This window comes from Sphaerodactylus townsendi, linkage group LG02 (genome assembly GCF_021028975.2).
Source record: "Sphaerodactylus townsendi isolate TG3544 linkage group LG02, MPM_Stown_v2.3, whole genome shotgun sequence".
Taxonomy (NCBI): Eukaryota; Metazoa; Chordata; class Lepidosauria; order Squamata; family Sphaerodactylidae; genus Sphaerodactylus; species Sphaerodactylus townsendi.
Genome location: NC_059426.1, coordinates 4,802,753 through 4,821,235, shown reverse-complemented (window position 1 = coordinate 4,821,235; position 18,483 = coordinate 4,802,753). Strand labels below are relative to the sequence as shown.

Below are 18,483 nucleotides of genomic sequence, written 5' to 3'. Positions count from 1 at the left end.
GTTCATTTGAGCGAAGAGAAATGCAGAACATACATAACAGCATGCACAAATGGTTGGCTATAAGCCATTATTATTGTGAAACCTTAATTGTTAAGTCACACTATCAAGACCTCTGTTCCAGGGGGCAGATGCTGTCACACAAGAGCATGCAAGAAACTGCTCCATACTGACTCAAACCCCGTGTCCGTTAAGATCAGCACGGCCTCCTCAGACTGGCAGCAAAACTCCAGGGTGTTCAGGACCTTTCACCTCACGCCTGGTCATTCCAACTGGAGATGAAGAGGGATTGGGGCCTTCTTCGTGTCACACAGATGCTCTGCCACTGAGCCACAAGCCCTCTGTGGGTCAACTGTGGGCCATAAGAACATAAGAACTAGCCTGCTGGATCAGACCAGAGTCCATCTAGTCCAGCTCTCTGCTACTCGCAGTGGCCCACCAGGTGCCTTTGGGAGATCACATGCAGGAGGTGAAAGCAATGGCCTTCTGCTGCTGCTGTTGCTCCTGATCACCTGGTCTGTTAAGGCATTTGCAATCTCAGATCAAAGAGGATCAAGATTGGTAGCCATAGATTGACTTCTCCTCCATAAATCTGTCCAAGCCCCTTTTAAAGCTACCCAGCCAGTATAATGGCTACCCAGCCAGTATAATGGGTTAGAGTAGGGAAACCAATCCAGTTCATCAGATAAGAGTCCAGCGCTCGTGTGGAAAAGTGGGGACTCAAACCCAGTTCTCCAGATTAGAGTCCACTGCTCTTAACCACCACACCACGCTGGCTGTCTATGAACTATATAAGATAATGTTCTGCATACTGGGTTGGATGCACAGTAACCTGTCTGGAGGCAGAGCTGTGGCACAGCACCCAGTGGGCAGGGGGCATCTTGTACCGGGTGCATGCTGGTGCGGGAGTGTGGCAGGGGCGGGCGCAGGGCACACACATGCCCTGGCTGCAGTTTCCTCTCGCTACAGCTCTGATGCAAAGGGGGAAAATATTTCAGTGTACCCAGGAAACTGATAGTATGAATAAGCTCTTACACTGAATAGCACAGGGGGCCCCAATGACACCTTTTCTGGCACCAAGTGTTTTAGGAAGTGGGTGTGGCCAGTGACGTAGGTATAGATTTTTTATGGGGGCATGGCCACGTCTCTCCAAGCCCCACCCCTGGCCTCAGTGCTTATAAAAGCAGCTCTCCGAGGCCAGGGACGGCAGACTCCCCTGCCCCCCCCCCACCAACTGGGCTTCCAGCCAGCAGCCCCTTCTGCCCTCCACTCCGGGCAGAGGCGTAGCTAGGGGAAATGGAGCCCGGTGCAAAATCTGAGTCTCTCTCACACACTCACACTCACACACACACTCACACTCACACTCACACTCACTCTCTCTCTCTCTCTCTCTCTCTCTCTCTCACACACACACACACACACACACACACACACACACACACACACACGGGTGGCTGCTGTGATGCTGGAATCCACCCCCAAACAGCATGTTTATATTAGGGAGCCCAGATTCTCCTTTTAAATCTACCTTAAAGGGAGAATCTGGGGTCCCCAGTTAAAACAACATTGAAAGTGATGCTGTTTTGGGGTGGATTATCCCCCACCCTGAAACAGTATCACTTTCAATGTTTAAACTGGGGACCTTAGATTCTCCCTTTAAATCCATGTCGAAGGGGTTGGATTTAAAAGGAGAATCTGGGGAAATTTGGGGGGTGCCTGCTGTCAGGGATGCCATTGTTAAGTTAGCAGCAACAAACTTTCAGGGTATCTTTAGGAGACTCTCCTGGTGATACCACCCAGATTTGGTGAAGTTTGGTTCAGGGGGTCCAAAGTTATGCACCCTCAAAGGTATAGACCCCATCTTCTGTTAGCTCCCATTGGAAACAATGGAGGATGGGGGCACCCCCTTTGGGAGTCCATAACTTTGGACCCCCTAAACCAAACCTCACCAAACCTGGGTGTTGTCATCAGGAGAGTCTCCCAACAAATCCCTGAAATGTTGGCGCTGGTAGCCTAAAAATTGTGCCCGCCTGCAGGATAAAAACAAAAAACACTAACAAATACAAAAACCCCACAAACGGGGGGGCAGAGCTTCAGACATGTAATGGGGGGGGCGTTGAACCCAAGAAACCCCTCCTTGCCTACGTCCTTGGGTGTGGCTTGTGCCCTTACACAGCAGATTTTTAAAAATTCTTTTAGTAGCAACAGCCATCGCAACACAAGAATCTAAACCGTTACTGAAGTTAAGCAGCAGCAATTATTTTGTGGCAGGATCCACCTCCTGTGAACAGCTATTTTGTTGTTGCAGCCACTGTGGTCTGGCTGAATTCCAACAGCTGGCTCAAAAAGATTAACCCCTGAGATAGTCTATAGCAGTGATGGCGAACCTATGGCACGGGTGCCAGAGGTGGCACTCAGAGCACTCTCTGTGGGTACGCGCACACAGAGTGCCCTCCCTCCCCACATCTAGGCTGGCCTGGGCTGCTGGGCTCAATTATTAGCATTAAACCTAAGACCAAATTTTGGGGAAGCAGTGTAGGTAACCCTGTTAAGCGCTGTTAAACCCCACTGATTTTCATGCAAAGAACAAAAGCACAACCTGGGAGTAAGCTCGGTTGCTGGCAATGGGGCTTGCTTCTGAGTAAACCCTCCTAGGGTCGTGATTCACCCGTTGGAAGAGTTGCACAGTTGCTTCAAAGCAAAGCCACCGACTACCACCAAGCTTACTCCTGAGTAACGCACCCCTTGGAGACAACTGTTTTTTCTAAACTAAAACCTCAGTATTCAGGTTAAATTACCGTGTTGGCACTTTGCAATAAATAAGTGGGTTTTGGGTTGCAATTTGGGCACTCGAAAAGGTTCGCCATCACTGGTCTATAGGTCTGATCTGGCAGGATTCCTCTCCTATTCTTCCAGGTACTTGTATTTCACCCTGACCTGAATGGCCAAGAGTAGCCTGGGAAGGGCATATTCAACTCTGGCCAGGCCCGATCAGCAACAGACTGTAAAACCCACCCTTTTGCTTAAGGTCACACAAAAAAAGAGAGAGATATTCTCTATAGACGCATTATCTGTGAAGAACTCCACTCTGCAGATTTCCCACTTCAGGGCTGACTACGTTTTCGTTCCTTCTCATCCGAGAGCTCTCACTCCGCTAGATACAGTTTCAATGAGACAGCAGACAGATGGGGGGAAATGGGGTGGAAAGATGCTCTCTTTAGTCCACAAAGGCAGCTTCGCTGGAGGGAGACGTTTTCTGCCGCAGCATCCTCCTCTCTCCTGCCCTGAAGGGAGCGTTCCCCATGTTTCTTGCGCTGTGAAAGGCATCCTTCCTCCACTCGTTCAAACAAGTCAAACCAGATAAAAGTCTTTGCTCACTCAAAATATTCCACAAAATAATGCTCACAGGTGGCACTCATGAGGATTCTCAATGTTAAACTGGGTTTAGGATGATTGGGTAGATCGGCATTATTTATTTTCTTGCACACACACATGCGTTTTGGGAACCTATGAAGCCTGATATTTACATTTGTTTACACTGTAACATTTGGTTACAGTGCCTAAAACTGAAGCTGAATAAAGCCAATTGGCTAAGGGTGGTACTTTCAATTTGACACTGGCTGAAACGCATGTGCTCGCTCTCATCTTAAATGTCTTTTAAAAATTGAAACAGATTGTGGCTTGGATCCATGTATTTCCAAGGTCTGAAGGACTTCTGCCTGCAGGGAATTTTTTTTCCTGCTCAGTGGCAGACAGAAATGCCTTCAGTGGACCATGAACAGGATTGGGGGGGGTGAGGAGTTGCTGCAGAAAAGGGGGGGGGAGGTACATTGTGCTCTGAGGACAGTTCTTCCACCTGCAAAATACTACTCAAAGACGATAAAGGGGTTCACGCACCAATGCTTGATAGCACTAATGACATGAACAGCTTGTGTGCAAAACGGTTAGTAGCAAAACTAGATCTGAGTCCAAGCAGAGCCTTAGAGACAAACTAGATTTTCAGGGCAGGAGCTTTTGAGAGTCTCAGGTTTCCTCTGTCAAATAGTAGCATATGAGGTATGATAGCAAGTGAAAGATATGACGGTATATGATAGCATATGAAATATGATAGTAAGCGGATGGCTGTGATACCTGATTTTTTTCATGGTGTTACATTACTTCTGTATCCTTACACCTTTTTTTAGATGCCAGCGTGCTGTAGTGGTTACGAGCAGGTGGACTATAATCTGGACAACCAGGTTTGATTCCCAGCTCTGCCACCTGAGCTGTGGAGGCTTATCTGGGGAATTCAGATTAGCCTGTACACTCCCACACACACCAGCTGGGTGACCTTGGGCTAGTCACAGCTTCTCGGAGCTCTCTCAGCCCCACCCACCTCACAGGGTGTTTGTTGTGACGAGGGAAGGGCAAGGAGATTGTGAGCCCCTTTGGGTCTCCTGCAGGAGAGAAAGGGGGGGGGGATATAAATCCAAACTCTTCTTCTTCTTCTAGTTTATCAGATAAGAATCTGTGGCTCATATGGAGGAGTGGGGAATCAAACCCAGTTCTCCAGATCAGGGTCCACCATGTGGGTTTCTGACTTATGGCGACTTTTTGGGGGGTTTTCAAGGCAAGAGGCATCTGGAGGTGGTTTGCCACTGCCTTCCTCTGTATCACAACCCTGGTATTCCTCGGTGGTCTCCCATCCAAATAATAATGAGGGCTGCCCAAGATCTGACAAGATCTTACGCGGCATGGGGCCCACATACCTACGGGACCGCATCACCCCTTATGTCCCACATAGGCCACTACGATCAATGGCGGCAGAACTACTGGTGATCCCAGGCCCTGAGAGGATGCGGCTGGCCTCGACCCGGGCCAGGGCCTTTACGGCTCTGGCCCCTGCCTGGTGGAATGCTCTACCTCCAGCTGTCCGGGCCCTGCGGGACCTTGCCGAGTTCCGCAGCCTGTAAGACAGAGCTATTCCACCGGGCTTTTGGAGGGGCTGGCCGTGGTTCCACTGCCTCCCATTAAATCGAAACTGCCATCCTGGACCATCTGGTCGGGCCCTAATTCCACCTCGGGCCCTGCCTATCTCCTCCCCTCCCTCCCTCCCTTCCTTCTTCCTTTCTTTCTTTGGCCTTAGATCGGGCGCCTGTGTATATATGTGTTGACATAATCCGGTTGTTTTAATTTATTTATTAATTGCTGCTGAGTTTTAATGGCTTAATTTTATGTTGCACTATTTGCTGTTGGGAACAGCCATGTTGGGAGCCCTTCGGGGATGAGGCGGCCTACAAATTAATTAATTAATTTATTTATTAATTTATTAATCGAACGAACGAACAAACAAACAAACAAACAAATAATATAGATCTTATTGAGATTAATATTTTGTGTAAGGACTTGTCGCATGAATGATACAGGTAGTTTGTTGAGACTTTTTACCTTGCCCTGGTGATCATGTTTCATTTCCCAGCCCCTCGGCAACTCCAGCTGCTTGTTGGCAAACATGTTCAGAAAGCCCACCAAGTCCCGGTTATGTTGGTAGCGCTCAAAGTGGTGGGTGTCCCGTCGGACTTTGGTGATCATGTGCTTCAGACACGTATTGTTTGTAAACATGCGATAGGCACTCTGGCAGGACGGGAAAGGACAAATAAAGATCATTATTAGCAGAATCATTTTTTTACTTTCGATGCAGAGGTTTCAGAATAAAGTTTTGAAGTTATTCACCCTTAAGAAAACCGGGAACTGTTCTTGGGTGGGTCTTGTACGTAGCTGGTCCAAAGTTCCTCTCAAGTCTGAAGGTCTTGTGTGCTGGAAACACATTTTGGGGGAAGGGCTTTTCCTGGTCTACACCTGCTGACCATGAAATGGGGGGGCAACCTATGGTACTCCAGATGTTCATGGACTACAATCCCCATCAGTCCCTGCCAGCATGGCCAACTGGCAGGGGCTAATGGGAATTGTAGTCCATGAACATCTGGAGCACCATAGGTTGGCCACCCCATAGACCAGGGGTGGGCAATTATTTTTTCCATGGGGCCGCATAAGAAACAGAAAATATTGTGGAGGGCCGGGCCAAAAGGCAGGGGGGCCAGTTAGGGTCATCTGGCGGGCCGGATGTGGCCCGCGGGCCGTATAATGCCCAGGTCTGCCATAGACTAATGATCCCGTTCAGTACAAATCAGATGAATGCGGTCATGTAACTGTGAGTCGTATGGTCCTCTTTTTCCTGCCTGTGAAGATTGGGGAGACAAACCTGAATTTAAACCCAAAGCCCCCTAAGGCACAGTCCCCAAATCCACTTTGAAAGCCTAAGTTCAGCCCAGGCAGGGGAAAACTGGCATCCAACACAACCAACCACAATCTGTTGGTACACAATCTGTTGATACAGAGCAGCCATTAAGTAAACAGGTTTTCCACGACTGGATGGCATGACCTCTGGGGAGGTTTAAATCCGAGGCCGCCTCCTTCCCTGCCCCCCTCCAAAGAAAATTCAAGCCTAACTTGTCTCGCAAATGAATTCATCACCTGAATCTATATCCGAGTAAAAGCACCAAATGCTCTCCAAATTAAGAGTTTATTATGATGCCATCTAGTTTTAAACAACACAGGGTGTTCTAAAATTACCATAATGACTTTAGTGAGCACGTTTTAATTTTGGAATACTAGGCTCCATCGGTTTTACGAGGCAATTATACCACTTTCACACTGGCCCAAAAGCCAGTGAACAACACATCCTGAGAACATGTTTATACAGAAATAAAGATAAACATCAGCCTGACATTTCTGCTGGCAGTTCCCAAACTTGAGTCAGATCCAATTGGGCCAGGGGGGGTCTATCATACAAGCATTCACTAGCACACTACTCCACGGAAGGCCCACTGAACATTTTGGTTTCAATATTTTATCAGTTTTACAATGTAGAAAAATCGACAGAATGCTCACAACCTGAAACGTTACTTTCTCCATAACAGTAACGAGGGGAAAGGATGTTTATGTTTTTTGGCGAACCTTTGGCACTCCAGATGTTATGGACTACAATTCCAATCAGCCCCTGCCAGCATGGCCAATTGGTGAACCTTTGGCACTCCAGATGTTATGGACTACAATTCTGATCAGCCCCTGCCAGCATGGCCAACTGGCGAAACTTTGGCACTCCAGATGTTATGGACTACAATTCCCATCAGCCCCTGCCTGCATGGCCAATTGGCAAACCTTTGGCACTCCAGATGTTATGGACTACAATTCCCATCAGCCCCTGCCAGCATGGCCAATTGGCGAACCTTTGGCACTCCAGATGTTATGGACTACAATTCCCATCAGCCCCTGCCAGCATGGCCAACTGGCAAAACTTTGGCACTCCAGATGTTATGGACTACAATTCCCATCAGCCCCGGCCAGCATGGCCAACTGGCAAAACTTTGGCACTCCAGATGTTATGGACTACAATTCCCATCAGCCCCTGCCAGCATGGCCAACTGGCAAAACTTTGGCACTCCAGATGTTATGGACTACAATTCCCATCAGCCCCTGCCAGCATGGCCAACTGGCAAAACTTTGGCACTCCAGATGTTATGGACTACAATTCCCATCAGCCCCGGCCAGCATGGCCAGTTGGCCATGCTGGCAGGGGCTGATCGGAATTGTAGTCCATAACATCTGCAGTGCCAAAGGTTCGCCACCACGGTTCTATAGTCTATCACTTTTTATCCTGCTTCTGGGAAGTCCCTGACCCCTCAATGGCCCCACGAAAGACCTCCCCAAAGGGCATGGAGTTCCCCGTGCCAACTTCCTTCTTCTCCCTCCTTGGTTGTTCAGGAAGCCAACCAGCGTGTCCATCCCCTGGGCCCAGCGTTGGAAAGCATTAAACACCTTTTCAGAGTTCCTAGGAGCCCTGCTGCCTCTGATCCTGGGGGATTTCCTGGTCTCGTGGGACATTCCTCCACCTATCAGCTGGATAGTTTCTGTTGTCAGACTCCACTCACTGTGAGTCAGGCCCTCTGGCACACAGACATCTGGTGGGAAGAAGGGGGACACCCTTGGCCACCAGCTTTGGCAAGCATCCTCTGCCCTAACTGGGAATGCCCAAGTAGCTGTTCGCACTCCTGGGCAGTGGGGTAGCACCAAGGGGGAAGTGTGTGTCTGTGTCTGTGTGTGTGTGTGCGCGTGCGCGCGACACATTGGGCAAGGGTGCGGTGGGGGCGTGGCCGGGGCATTCCAGGGGCGGGTGGGGGCGCAGGGCGCTTGCATGCCCCAGGTGCAGTTCTCCCTCCCTCTCGCCCTGCTCCTGGGTGAGTGTGTGCCAGGGCTGAGTGGGCCCAGGACATCGTGCCCCCACTAAGGAAGTCTACTTTGTTCTCTTTAATTCTGTGAGGCAGGTTAAGCTGAAAGAAACTAGCTCAGCATCATTCGAGTGAACGCCACGGCTCTTCCAACATATTCACGGGAAGTATTAAAAACGCAGACGCATCATGCTCATCTAATGTGTGTACACAGCTCTATAACATTAATATTTAGTTGCCTTTTGTTACTCACAGGGTTAGAATGCAGCACTGTGAAGAACTCTGGGCTGGTCAGGAATTTCACAGGGGGAGACTGGAGAAGAAGAGTGAGCCGGGATCGGGAGGTAGAATGAGGAAGCACGTTTTCCCTTCGGAAATCTAAGACACAAATCAGTGATCAGTACAAAGGGTTGTCATACCATTGAACAGAGGCGGAGCTACAAGGGGACCGGGGGGTGCACGTTGTACCGGGCATGCGCCTGGGGGCAAAGAATAGCCCCCCCACACACTTATCTTCAATAAACAGTGCAGGCTGGAGAAGCAGCCTGTTCCCTTCAGGCTGAAAACGGCCTGGTGGGAACTACATTTCCCATGAGACCTTGGGGCTCGCAAGGTCTCATGGGAAATATAGTTCGCACCAGGCCGTTTTTAGCCTGAAGGGAACAGGCTGCTTCTCCAGTCTGCACTGTTTATGGAAGGCAAGAGTGTGGGGGTGGGAGGGGCGCCATGGAGGGAGGGGCACTGTGGGGGGGGGGCAGAAAACACAGAGCATGCACCGGGCGCATTCTGGCCTAGCTACGCCTCTACCATTGAATCTATCATTCTGTTTTATATTTGCTATTAAAAGTCATTTTCTAGTTGCAAAATTGGTGGTGCCATTGCCTGCCTCCATGTCACAACTCTGGAATTCCTTGGAAGTGTCCCATCCAAGGACTAACCAGGTCTGACCCTGTTAGCTTCCAGGATCTGATGAGATCAGGCTAGCCTGCACCATTCAGGTGGAGATCCATGCGCAAAAACATTGAGGATTACATTAAAGGATGCCCTGTCTGTGCTATGGCGAAAATTATTCCTGCTAAGTCCCAGGGTCTCCTCCAGGACATTGCATTTCCTGACAGACCCTGGAAGGTCATCTCCATGGATTTATTACCGACTTGCCTCTGAGCCATGGAAAAACTGATTTGGACTGTTGTTGATCTATTTTCTAAACAGGCACACTTTATTCCTTGCGCATCCATCCCCACGGCCCAGAAGCTTGCGGACCTATTTATGTTGCATATCTATAGACTTCATTCTGCCCCGCAGAAAGTGATCTCCAACGGCGGTAGTCAATTTGTGTCTAACTTTTGGAGGGCCTTAATGAAACTTTTGAGCATTGAACAGGGGCTTTCCTCGGTGTACCACCTCCAAAGTGACGGGGAGTCGGAGAAATCCAATCAGACTTTGGAACAGTATCTCGGATGTTATGTCAATTATCAGCAGGACAATTGGGTTGATCTGTTACCCTATGTGGAGTACGCTTACAATAACTCTGTTCATAGTAGCATGTGCAAGACTCCCTTTGAGGTGGTTTATGGCCGTTCGGCACCCACTCTGCCTTCATTACAGCTGGGGAAAGGCCCTGGCCCTGAAATGAAGGACTGGATGCGTTCTGTTGCTGATCAATGGCCTCCCATTCTGACCGCTTTGCAACAAGCGAGGGATGCTTACAAACGTCAGGCTAATAAACATAGATGTGATTTCCCCCTAGAGGGAGCGGAATGTCAGGAGGCCTGTTAGAATTGGGGATTTGCTTATGCTGCTTTCTGTCAGTTGGGTGGTGGTGGAATGGGTTAATTGCAATACTGTCTGCCTTTTGCCTGTTTCATGTATATGCTTTCTTCCTCCGAGGTGCTGGCCAAGGTCACTGGCTGGGCATCTTCACTGTTATCTTTCCTACACTTACTTTTGGGCGCGCTTTCCCAGGATGGGGGGTGCGAGTTGTTTTAATTACTGGATTTTGCACAGGCAAAGTCAGTTCTGGCTTCATCCAGGGAAGATCCTCATCCTGAATAAACTGCTGTTCTTGCACATGAGTTTGTTTCAGTTTTTGGGATTCTGACATTAGCCCACTGAGGTCACCTTCTGTCAGTTGTGCCTTGACAGCTCTTTCCACCACTAAGGAGGATGCAAACACAGGGCAACAAGTGGCATCTTACCTGCATTAGGGTACTGGCAGTCAGGATCTTCTCCAGGTCCATCCATGACATTTGGATGCTCCTCTGGCCTGTCGCTAGTCATCGTCCGACGAATACTCTGATACCTGAAGTTCCAAGACTGGCATTATTATGCACAGCACACAACAAATGCATCGCATAATTTCCCAAAAGACTGACACATTGGCAAACAAGGAAGTTACATCAGAAGTAAACTCTTTCTCTGTTTCAGCCTCAACTACTCCTTCCAGTTGAGCTCCAAAAAGCAGAATTCCAAGGGACAAGCAATTTTTGAGCCTTCCTCTTTTCTTTATCACTTTAGGGATGAAGAGTGGGGGACCATATATCATTGTATACTACAGTCTGGCCACAGGACTGGGCCAGAGGCATTTACACTCTTTAGCCTAATTTTCATAAAATAAGAACGTTCTGTAAATACTACATTTCTGGGCTAAGCCCATCTCTACATGTGAACAAGATATTATGGAAAATATAATGAAAAATATGGAAAATATAATGCAGGAGGTGTCCAACGCTGGTGCTTCAGATGTTCATGGACTACAATTTCCATCAACCCCTGCTGGCATGGCCAACTGGGTTGATGGGAATTGTAGTCCGTGAACATCTGAAGCACCAGAGTTAGACACCTCTAAGATAATGGAAAAGAGCAACTATTTCAACATTTCTCAGAATGTGGAAACTGCAATGAAGATAAAGAGTGACAGTTATTGAAGAAGAAGAATTTGGATTTATATCCCCCCTTTCTCTCCTGCAGGAGACTCAAAGGGGCTTACAATCTCCTTGCCCTTCCCCCGTCACAACAAACACCCTGTGAGGTAGGTGGGGCTGAGAGAGCTCCGAGAAGCTGCGACTTGCCCAAGGTCACCCAGCTGGCGTGTGTTGGAGTGTACAGGCTAATCTGAATTCCCCAGATAAGCCTCCATAGCTCAGGCGGCAGAGCTGGGAATCAAACCCAGTTCCTCCAGATTAGATACACAAGCTCTTAACCTCCTACGCCACTGCTGCTCCATTATAGATTGCAAGACAGTTCTTATGTACAGCAGACACTGTAACAATTAGAGTAATTCTCACCGGCGGTTCAACTGCTCCATTTGCTGTATAGAGTTGGAACGCTGGAGAATCTGAGGAGCTGGGGGTGCCGTAGGCCGCTGCCACGTAGTGGTCCTGTTTACGTGGTCCACATAGAATATCCTCCCATGACTGTCAATGCGTGCTTCCCAATCTTAAAAGTAACCAAGGTACATTGCAAAGAGTAAGGAAGATGATACTTTAGGATGCGATTTCCCAAATGTCTGATAACTAAGACACCCTCTGACTCCATTTCCCCCCCAAAATTCATTACTGTTTTTACCTAAAAAGCTATATTTGAGTCCAGTAGCATCTTAGACACCAACAAGACTTCGGGGTGGAAGCTTCCAAGAGGCAAGCTCCTTTTATCACATACAAGTAGAAACGGAGGTCCCTGTTTGACAAAAAGAGCTTTGACTCTTGGAAGCTCATGCCCCAAAAATCTTGTTGGTTTTTCAGGTGCTACTGGATTCGAATCCAGTTGTTCTACAACAGATCAGCATGGCAACTCTCTGAAATTATTGCCCAAAGAGCAATGATGTAGAGAGGAAGGGCACGGGGGAGGGGGGGCTGGAGACCCGGGCACCACTTCCTTTGGGGCGCATTGCAGGGCCATGCCCCCTTGCAACTGCATCCCAGCCTCAAAACCCCGTGGAGATTGAGAGTGGGGTGTAGCTGTGAGGGGGAGGGGTTGGCACCCACAGAACCCCAGGTGCAATTTTATAAAGTTACACCCCTGCCAAAGAGTTTTCTTGCAGAATAAAGATGAAGAAGAAGAAGAAGAAGAAGAAGAAGAAGAAGAAGAAGAAGAAGAAGAAGAAGAAGAAGAAGAAGAAGAAGAAGGAAGAAGAAGAAGAGGAGGAGGAGGAGGAGGAGTTGTTTGGATTTATATCCCCCCTTTCTCTCCTGCAGGAGACTCAAAGGGGCTGACAATCTCCTTGCCCTTCCCCCCTCACAACAAACACCCTGTGAGGTAGGTGGGGCTGAGAGAGCTCCGAGAAGCTGTGACTAGCCCAAGGTCACCCAGCTGGCGTGTGTGGGAATGCCCAGGCTAATCTGAATTCCCCAGAAAAGCCTCCACAACTCAAGCGGCAGAGCTGGGAATCAAACCCAGTTCCTGTAGATCAGAGTGCACCTGCTCTTAGCCACTGCTCTTAGCCACTACGCAACAAGAATCAGCAGACATGTCATGCTGCTAAGTTACTTGCAGAATCAGATGCGATTCAACCGCAGAATTACCTGCCCCAAGCTGACTGCTGGGTCACTGAAGAAACATGTGCAGAGGAATGGGTCTAGAGAGCTAACTGCTCACAGAAACCTTAATTTTTTTTTCTTGCAGCAGTCCAGCTATCACCTTATGGCATGCCATTTGGGAATTTCACAAGTACTAGAGGTAAACCATTTTTTAACGATGGAGGAATAAATTCCATTTCCACTGGGGTGGGTATAAACACACTATTTACTATTTGGACCTGATAGAAAAAGCACATGGATTGTGTTACCAACCCATGCTATCTTCTAATTTTCTAAGAGACATGAGATGTGTGCGAAATGTGGAACACTGTAATTTTATGTTTTAATGATGCTAACTATAATAATTTTTACTGCAATTGTTATAGCCGTCTATGTAATATTACTCTGTTGTTCACCGCCCAGAGCCCTCAGGGGATGGGGCAGTATATAAATATAAATATAATAATAATAATAATAATAATAATAATAATAATAATAATAATAATAATAATAATAATAATAATAATAATAGATGATAGATAGATAGATAGATAGATAGATAGATAGATAGATAGATAGATAGATAGATAGATAGATAGATAGATAGATAGATAGATAGATAGATAGATAGATAGATAGATAGATAGATAGATAGATCGATAGATCGATCGATCGATCGATCGATCGATCGATCGATCGATCGATCTGGGCCGCAAACGCTTCTCTCAGTGAGGTGTGCTCTGAAACCCTGGCATTCACACAGAAGAATCTCTTACTGGGAGGCAAGGCCTCATCCACTCTCTGATAGCGACTAACGTCCTGACGAACTGAGGGAAGCAATCTCAGAGGCTGATGGCCGTTGCTTTGGGAACCTAGGGAAACAAAAACATTTTTAAAGAGGCAAGGAGTGTATAAGTTTTCCACAGAAATATGATGTATTGTAGATAGCGTTGTGTTCTGTCTCATGACTGTTTTCCCAAAAGGAATTCTAACTCAAACAAATTTGTTCAAAATTAAAAGTTTAAACAAACCCTTTTTCAAGGGGATGTATCAAGGGGGTCCCTGAACTTTTTGAGCCCGCAGGCACACAGCATGGTGGGCGCAGCTATAAAATGACTGCCACAAAATGGCTGCTTTAGGAGGCAGAGCCAGCCACAAAAAGATCGACACAGTTTGCCTTCAGTTACTCATGCAGTGGTGGCAGGAGCTGCCAAAGCAACATTTAAAAAAACCTCCATAGCCAAGCTTCAACAGCCAATCAGAAGCCTTGTTGGGCAAAAACCTTACATGGCTCCACCCACTTCCTGGAAACACTTGGTGGGCCGCCAGAAAAGGTGTTGGTGGGCCCCGTGATACCCACTGGCCCCGGACTGGGAACCGCATTTCAAATAGCACACAACAGCCCTGTAGTGATCCTTTCAAAAGAATGACACAATACACTTGAAATATTCTCAGGTTACTAAAAGCAAATCGTGCTGCTATGCTTAACAGCGGCTGGCCTCCACGCGGGCCAGGACCTTTACGGCCCTGGCCCCGGCCTGGTGGAACACTCTTCCTCCAGCTGTCCGGGCCCTGCGGGATCTCGGTGAATTCCACAGGGCCTGTAAGACCGAGTTGTTCCGCCAGGCCTTTGGAGCAACCAGCTGCTGAGTATGGCGCCCCTGTTCAATTACATCAAGTTACATCCTCCTATGGAGGAGTCCGGTCGCTCCCTAGGGGAGGGTTTTAAAGGAAAGGATTCACCGGGTGCCTTTTATTATGATATTACCGCTGTTTTAATGTAACTTAGTATATTTTAATGTTGGAGCTTTATGGGTCATTGTTGTTTTATGTGCATGGTTTGCCTTCTTATTTGTTTGTATTAATTTGTTGTGCACCGCCCGGAGCCCCTTGGGGATGGGGCGGTATAGAAATCGAAATAATAAATAAATAAAATTAAAAATAACACCATATGATTTGAGCTCAAAGGCCTAGGACCGTGGTGACAAACCTTTGGCACTCCAGATGTTATGGACTACAATTCCCATCAGCCCCTGCCAGCATGGCCCAATTGGCCATGCTGGAAGGGGCTGATGGGAATTGTAGTCCATAACGTCTGGAGTGCCAAAGGTTCGCCACCACTGGCCTAGGAAGTTAAAAGACAAGTGGTTTAGCTAATAATTCAAATTCTGTTCTTTTTTTAAAATTATGAACGTTGCGACCCCCACACCGCCCAGCGCAGCCTTTACCTCCACTAGCTCCATCAGGCTCTGAAGATGTCCCCTCACAGGCTGCCTGCGCCCCTCCAGGCTCCTCCTCCTCCTGCGACTGGCCACGTGCGGCTGCAGCCTGCAGGCTCCTCCTCCTCTGCCAGATTTCCTCAGCCTCATCGATATCCTCTAGTGCTCCCATTTCCGTCGTGTGCCCTTCCTCTTGCGAGCTCGGTATCTGTACTGAGGGCAAGGAAGCCTGAGTGCATATAACGTCCCGTGCTTCCTCGGCAGGTTCCGCGCCGGCACAAGCTCCTTCTTCCTCCTCCTGGGAAGAAAAGGCTGGAGTCTCCGACAAACGGGCGCTTTCGCAGGAGGAGCACTGAGTGTCCACCGAGGAGAGCCGGGGAGTGGCGGCTTCGTGGCACGAACCGTCTGCGCCTTCCACGTCGCTCTCTCCTTCTGGCCGGGTGCTCGATTCGCTCACGCTTTCTGTACGGGCAGGGTCACTCGGCTCGGTTTCTGACGAAACTTGAGACGGTTCCGACCCCTGGTCAAGAGACTGGCCTTCTCTGATGCTCCTTCCGCTTCCAGGAGACAACTCAGATGCTCCCGCGTCTGAACCAGGGACAGGCTCTTCTGCCTCCGGTTCAACACCAACATCAGCACCAGCCAGATCTGCTGGACCATCATCCTGAGATACTTGAAGAGCTTCCGTTTCTTCTACGGCTGCCTCTGTCTCTGAAGGCCCTGGAAGGGGCTCTTGCTGGGTATCAGGAGGAGGCGAGGACGTTTCTGCATCCGGCGCTCCCCCGTTTTCCTCGGGGCCTTGGCTTGGCCCAACCTGGCTTGAAGAACAATCTAGAAAACCTCCTTCCGCATTTTGGTTAGTGCCGTTCAGCATGACTAACCCACCGTCGTCATCCAGGGACGACTGGAATCCCAACGCTTGGTGGAATTCATGCTCCTCTTCATCAGAGTCGATGTGAAGCATGGCATTAAGTCTTGTGTCGGTTGGGAAGCTGCTCCGTAATTTCGGGGATGCCCCGACAGCACACTCGTTGCAGGCGGAGGTCCCGACCCGACACTGGTTGTTTTGCTCAATAGCATCCAAGTAGTCGTTCAGCGAGTCCTGGCGGCCTCTGGGAGGAGATGACCTGGAAGCCGTAGAGGTCAGATCCTCCTGATCGGTTTCCAGAGTGGTGCTAGTCCTCAGGGAATGGCGCGGGGTCCCCTCTCCAGCAGATTCTTCTAACAGGGGACCATTCAAGCAAACTGGGGGAACATCGTGATGCCCAACAGGGGCGTCCTCCTCATCTGAAGGACTCCCCAAGTCTCCGTTGACAGAGTTGACCCCTAGCAAGGTTCCTACTGTTTCCGGTGAAGCATCTGGAAGGGAAAAATGGCAGGGAAATGCGTCATTACATGCAGCAATGTCTGCTTCTTAGGGGAAGTGGGGAAAATCACTTTTCAGGGTTAGAAGGGAAGGCAAAAAGGATATGTAAAAAAATAAAGGTGCATTGTGAACTGTAAAAAGGGTTCTACATCAAATCAAGCCTGAATTTCCCCCCAAAGCTAAAATGATTAACTGAGGTTATTGTACTTTGGTCACACCATGACAAGACATGCTGGGAAAGACAATCATGCCAGGAAAGGCTGGTGGCCGCAAGAGAAGAGGAAGGCTCAACAAGAGATGGATCGACTCCATAAAGGAAGCCACAGGCCTAAGTTTGCAAAAGCTGAACATGGCAGTCAAGGATAGGATATTTTGAAGGACACTGATTCAAAAGGTTGCCATGAACCAGAAGCAATTGGACAGCACATAAAACACACACACACACACACACACACACAGACTGTAAACTGGAAACACCATGTGACAAACATACAATTATCACCAATATTCAATGCACTAATGACAGGTGTATAAATACCAGGAAAATGGACGGACGTATGCATATATATACATGTACATCAATAATATATTAAAAAGGCATGCAACTCATGATGAACTGTAGCACCCTGAGACGAACAAGATTTGGGGGGCATTATCTTTCGAGAACCGAAGGTCTTCTTGTCAGATATTTTGTCATAGTTTCGACTCTGGAAAGCTTATTCCCGCCCAAATCTTGTTGGTTTCTAACGTGCTACTGGACTCAATACTGTAGAACAACACAGCTGCCTTCTGAAACTATGACAAACTCTGCTCTAAGTGAATCTACATCAGACATTTATGTTTATTCAGATAATTTACAATTCTAAAACAGACTCCAATTCAAAACAGAGCCAAAAAAGGTCACTCTATATAAGATGCAAAATAACGTGAGCTGCTATATAATAGAACACAACTGAGTTTAAAGAAGAGTTTGAACCCAATCCCGACTCATACACTGTAGGAGAAAAATAGTAACCCACTTTTCTGAAACATATGCGCATGGATCATACCTAGAATTCCCACAGGCACAAAGAGAAGGAAAAATGTTCATGGATTCTACCCTCCCACCATAGCACAAATCAGCCCCCAAATGAAGAAGAGGAGGAGAAGGAGGAGGAGTTTGGATTTATACCCCGCCTTTCTCTCCTGTAAGGAGTCTCAAAGCGTCTTACAAACTCCTTTCCCTTCCCCTCCCCACAACTAACACCTTGTGAGGCAGGTGGGGCTGGGAGAATTCTGAGAGCTAGTCCAAGGCCAACTGGCAGGCTTCATGTGTAGGAGCAGGGAAACAAATCCAGTTCACCAGATAAGAGTCCACCACTCATGTGGAGGAGTGGGAAATCAAACCCGTTTTTCCAGATTAGAGCCCACCTGCTCTTCACCACTACACCACGCTGCTCCCGGGTGGCACGGGATGCTCAGGAGCAATTTGGGGGGGGGGGGTCTCTAGCAGGAAGAGAGAACCTGTATGAGGTCATAGAAATTCTAGGCAGGATCCAAGCCACACTCTTTTTTGTGAAATGGTGTGTAAACACTCAGTAGTTGTTGCAAAACACAATCACACACTGCCTAAAAAAAACATTCAAGGAAGTGGCCAAGCCTGGCCTCGTGCTGCAATGCCTACTAAAGAAAGGCAGTAAACATTTCATATCCGTGCAGCTGGCATTTGACGGGATACTGATTTGCAAGGAAGCATCAGACGGAGGTCTTGGATGAACGATTCAGTGACAGTAAGTCTATGTGCTTGTTCCCAGAGGCATATCTAGGAAAAATGGAGCCTGGAGACAAAATCTGAATGTTGTGGTTACCCCAAGTCCCCATAGGCCAGTGATGGAGAACCTTTTCGAGACCGAGTGCCCAAATTGCAACCCAAAACCCACTTATTCATCACAAAGTGCCAACACGGCAATTTAACCTGAATACTGAGGTTTTCGTTTAGAAAAAACAGTTGGCTCCAAGGCACGCGTTACTTGGGAGTAAGCTTGGTGGTAGTCAGTGGCTTTGCTTTGAAGCAACCGTTCAACTCTTCCAACAGGTGAATCACGACCCTAGGAGGTTTACTCAGAAGGAAGCCCCAT

General features: G+C 48.2%; 1 protein-coding gene across 1 annotated transcript in view; it reads right to left on the bottom strand.

Moving 5' to 3' along the window:
• The window catches only part of HECW2 (HECT, C2 and WW domain containing E3 ubiquitin protein ligase 2), a 136,138-nt gene that overhangs the window by 69,102 nt on the left and 48,553 nt on the right, over positions 1-18,483 (bottom strand). Inside the window, exons 8-13 of the mRNA XM_048483600.1 lie at positions 15,010-16,359; positions 13,558-13,653; positions 11,552-11,702; positions 10,463-10,566; positions 8,518-8,642; positions 5,425-5,610 (exon numbers count right to left, since the gene is read on the bottom strand). Coding sequence (XP_048339557.1) covers positions 5,425-5,610; positions 8,518-8,642; positions 10,463-10,566; positions 11,552-11,702; positions 13,558-13,653; positions 15,010-16,359 — 2,012 coding nt within the window. The remainder of the gene's footprint in view (positions 1-5,424; positions 5,611-8,517; positions 8,643-10,462; positions 10,567-11,551; positions 11,703-13,557; positions 13,654-15,009; positions 16,360-18,483) is intronic.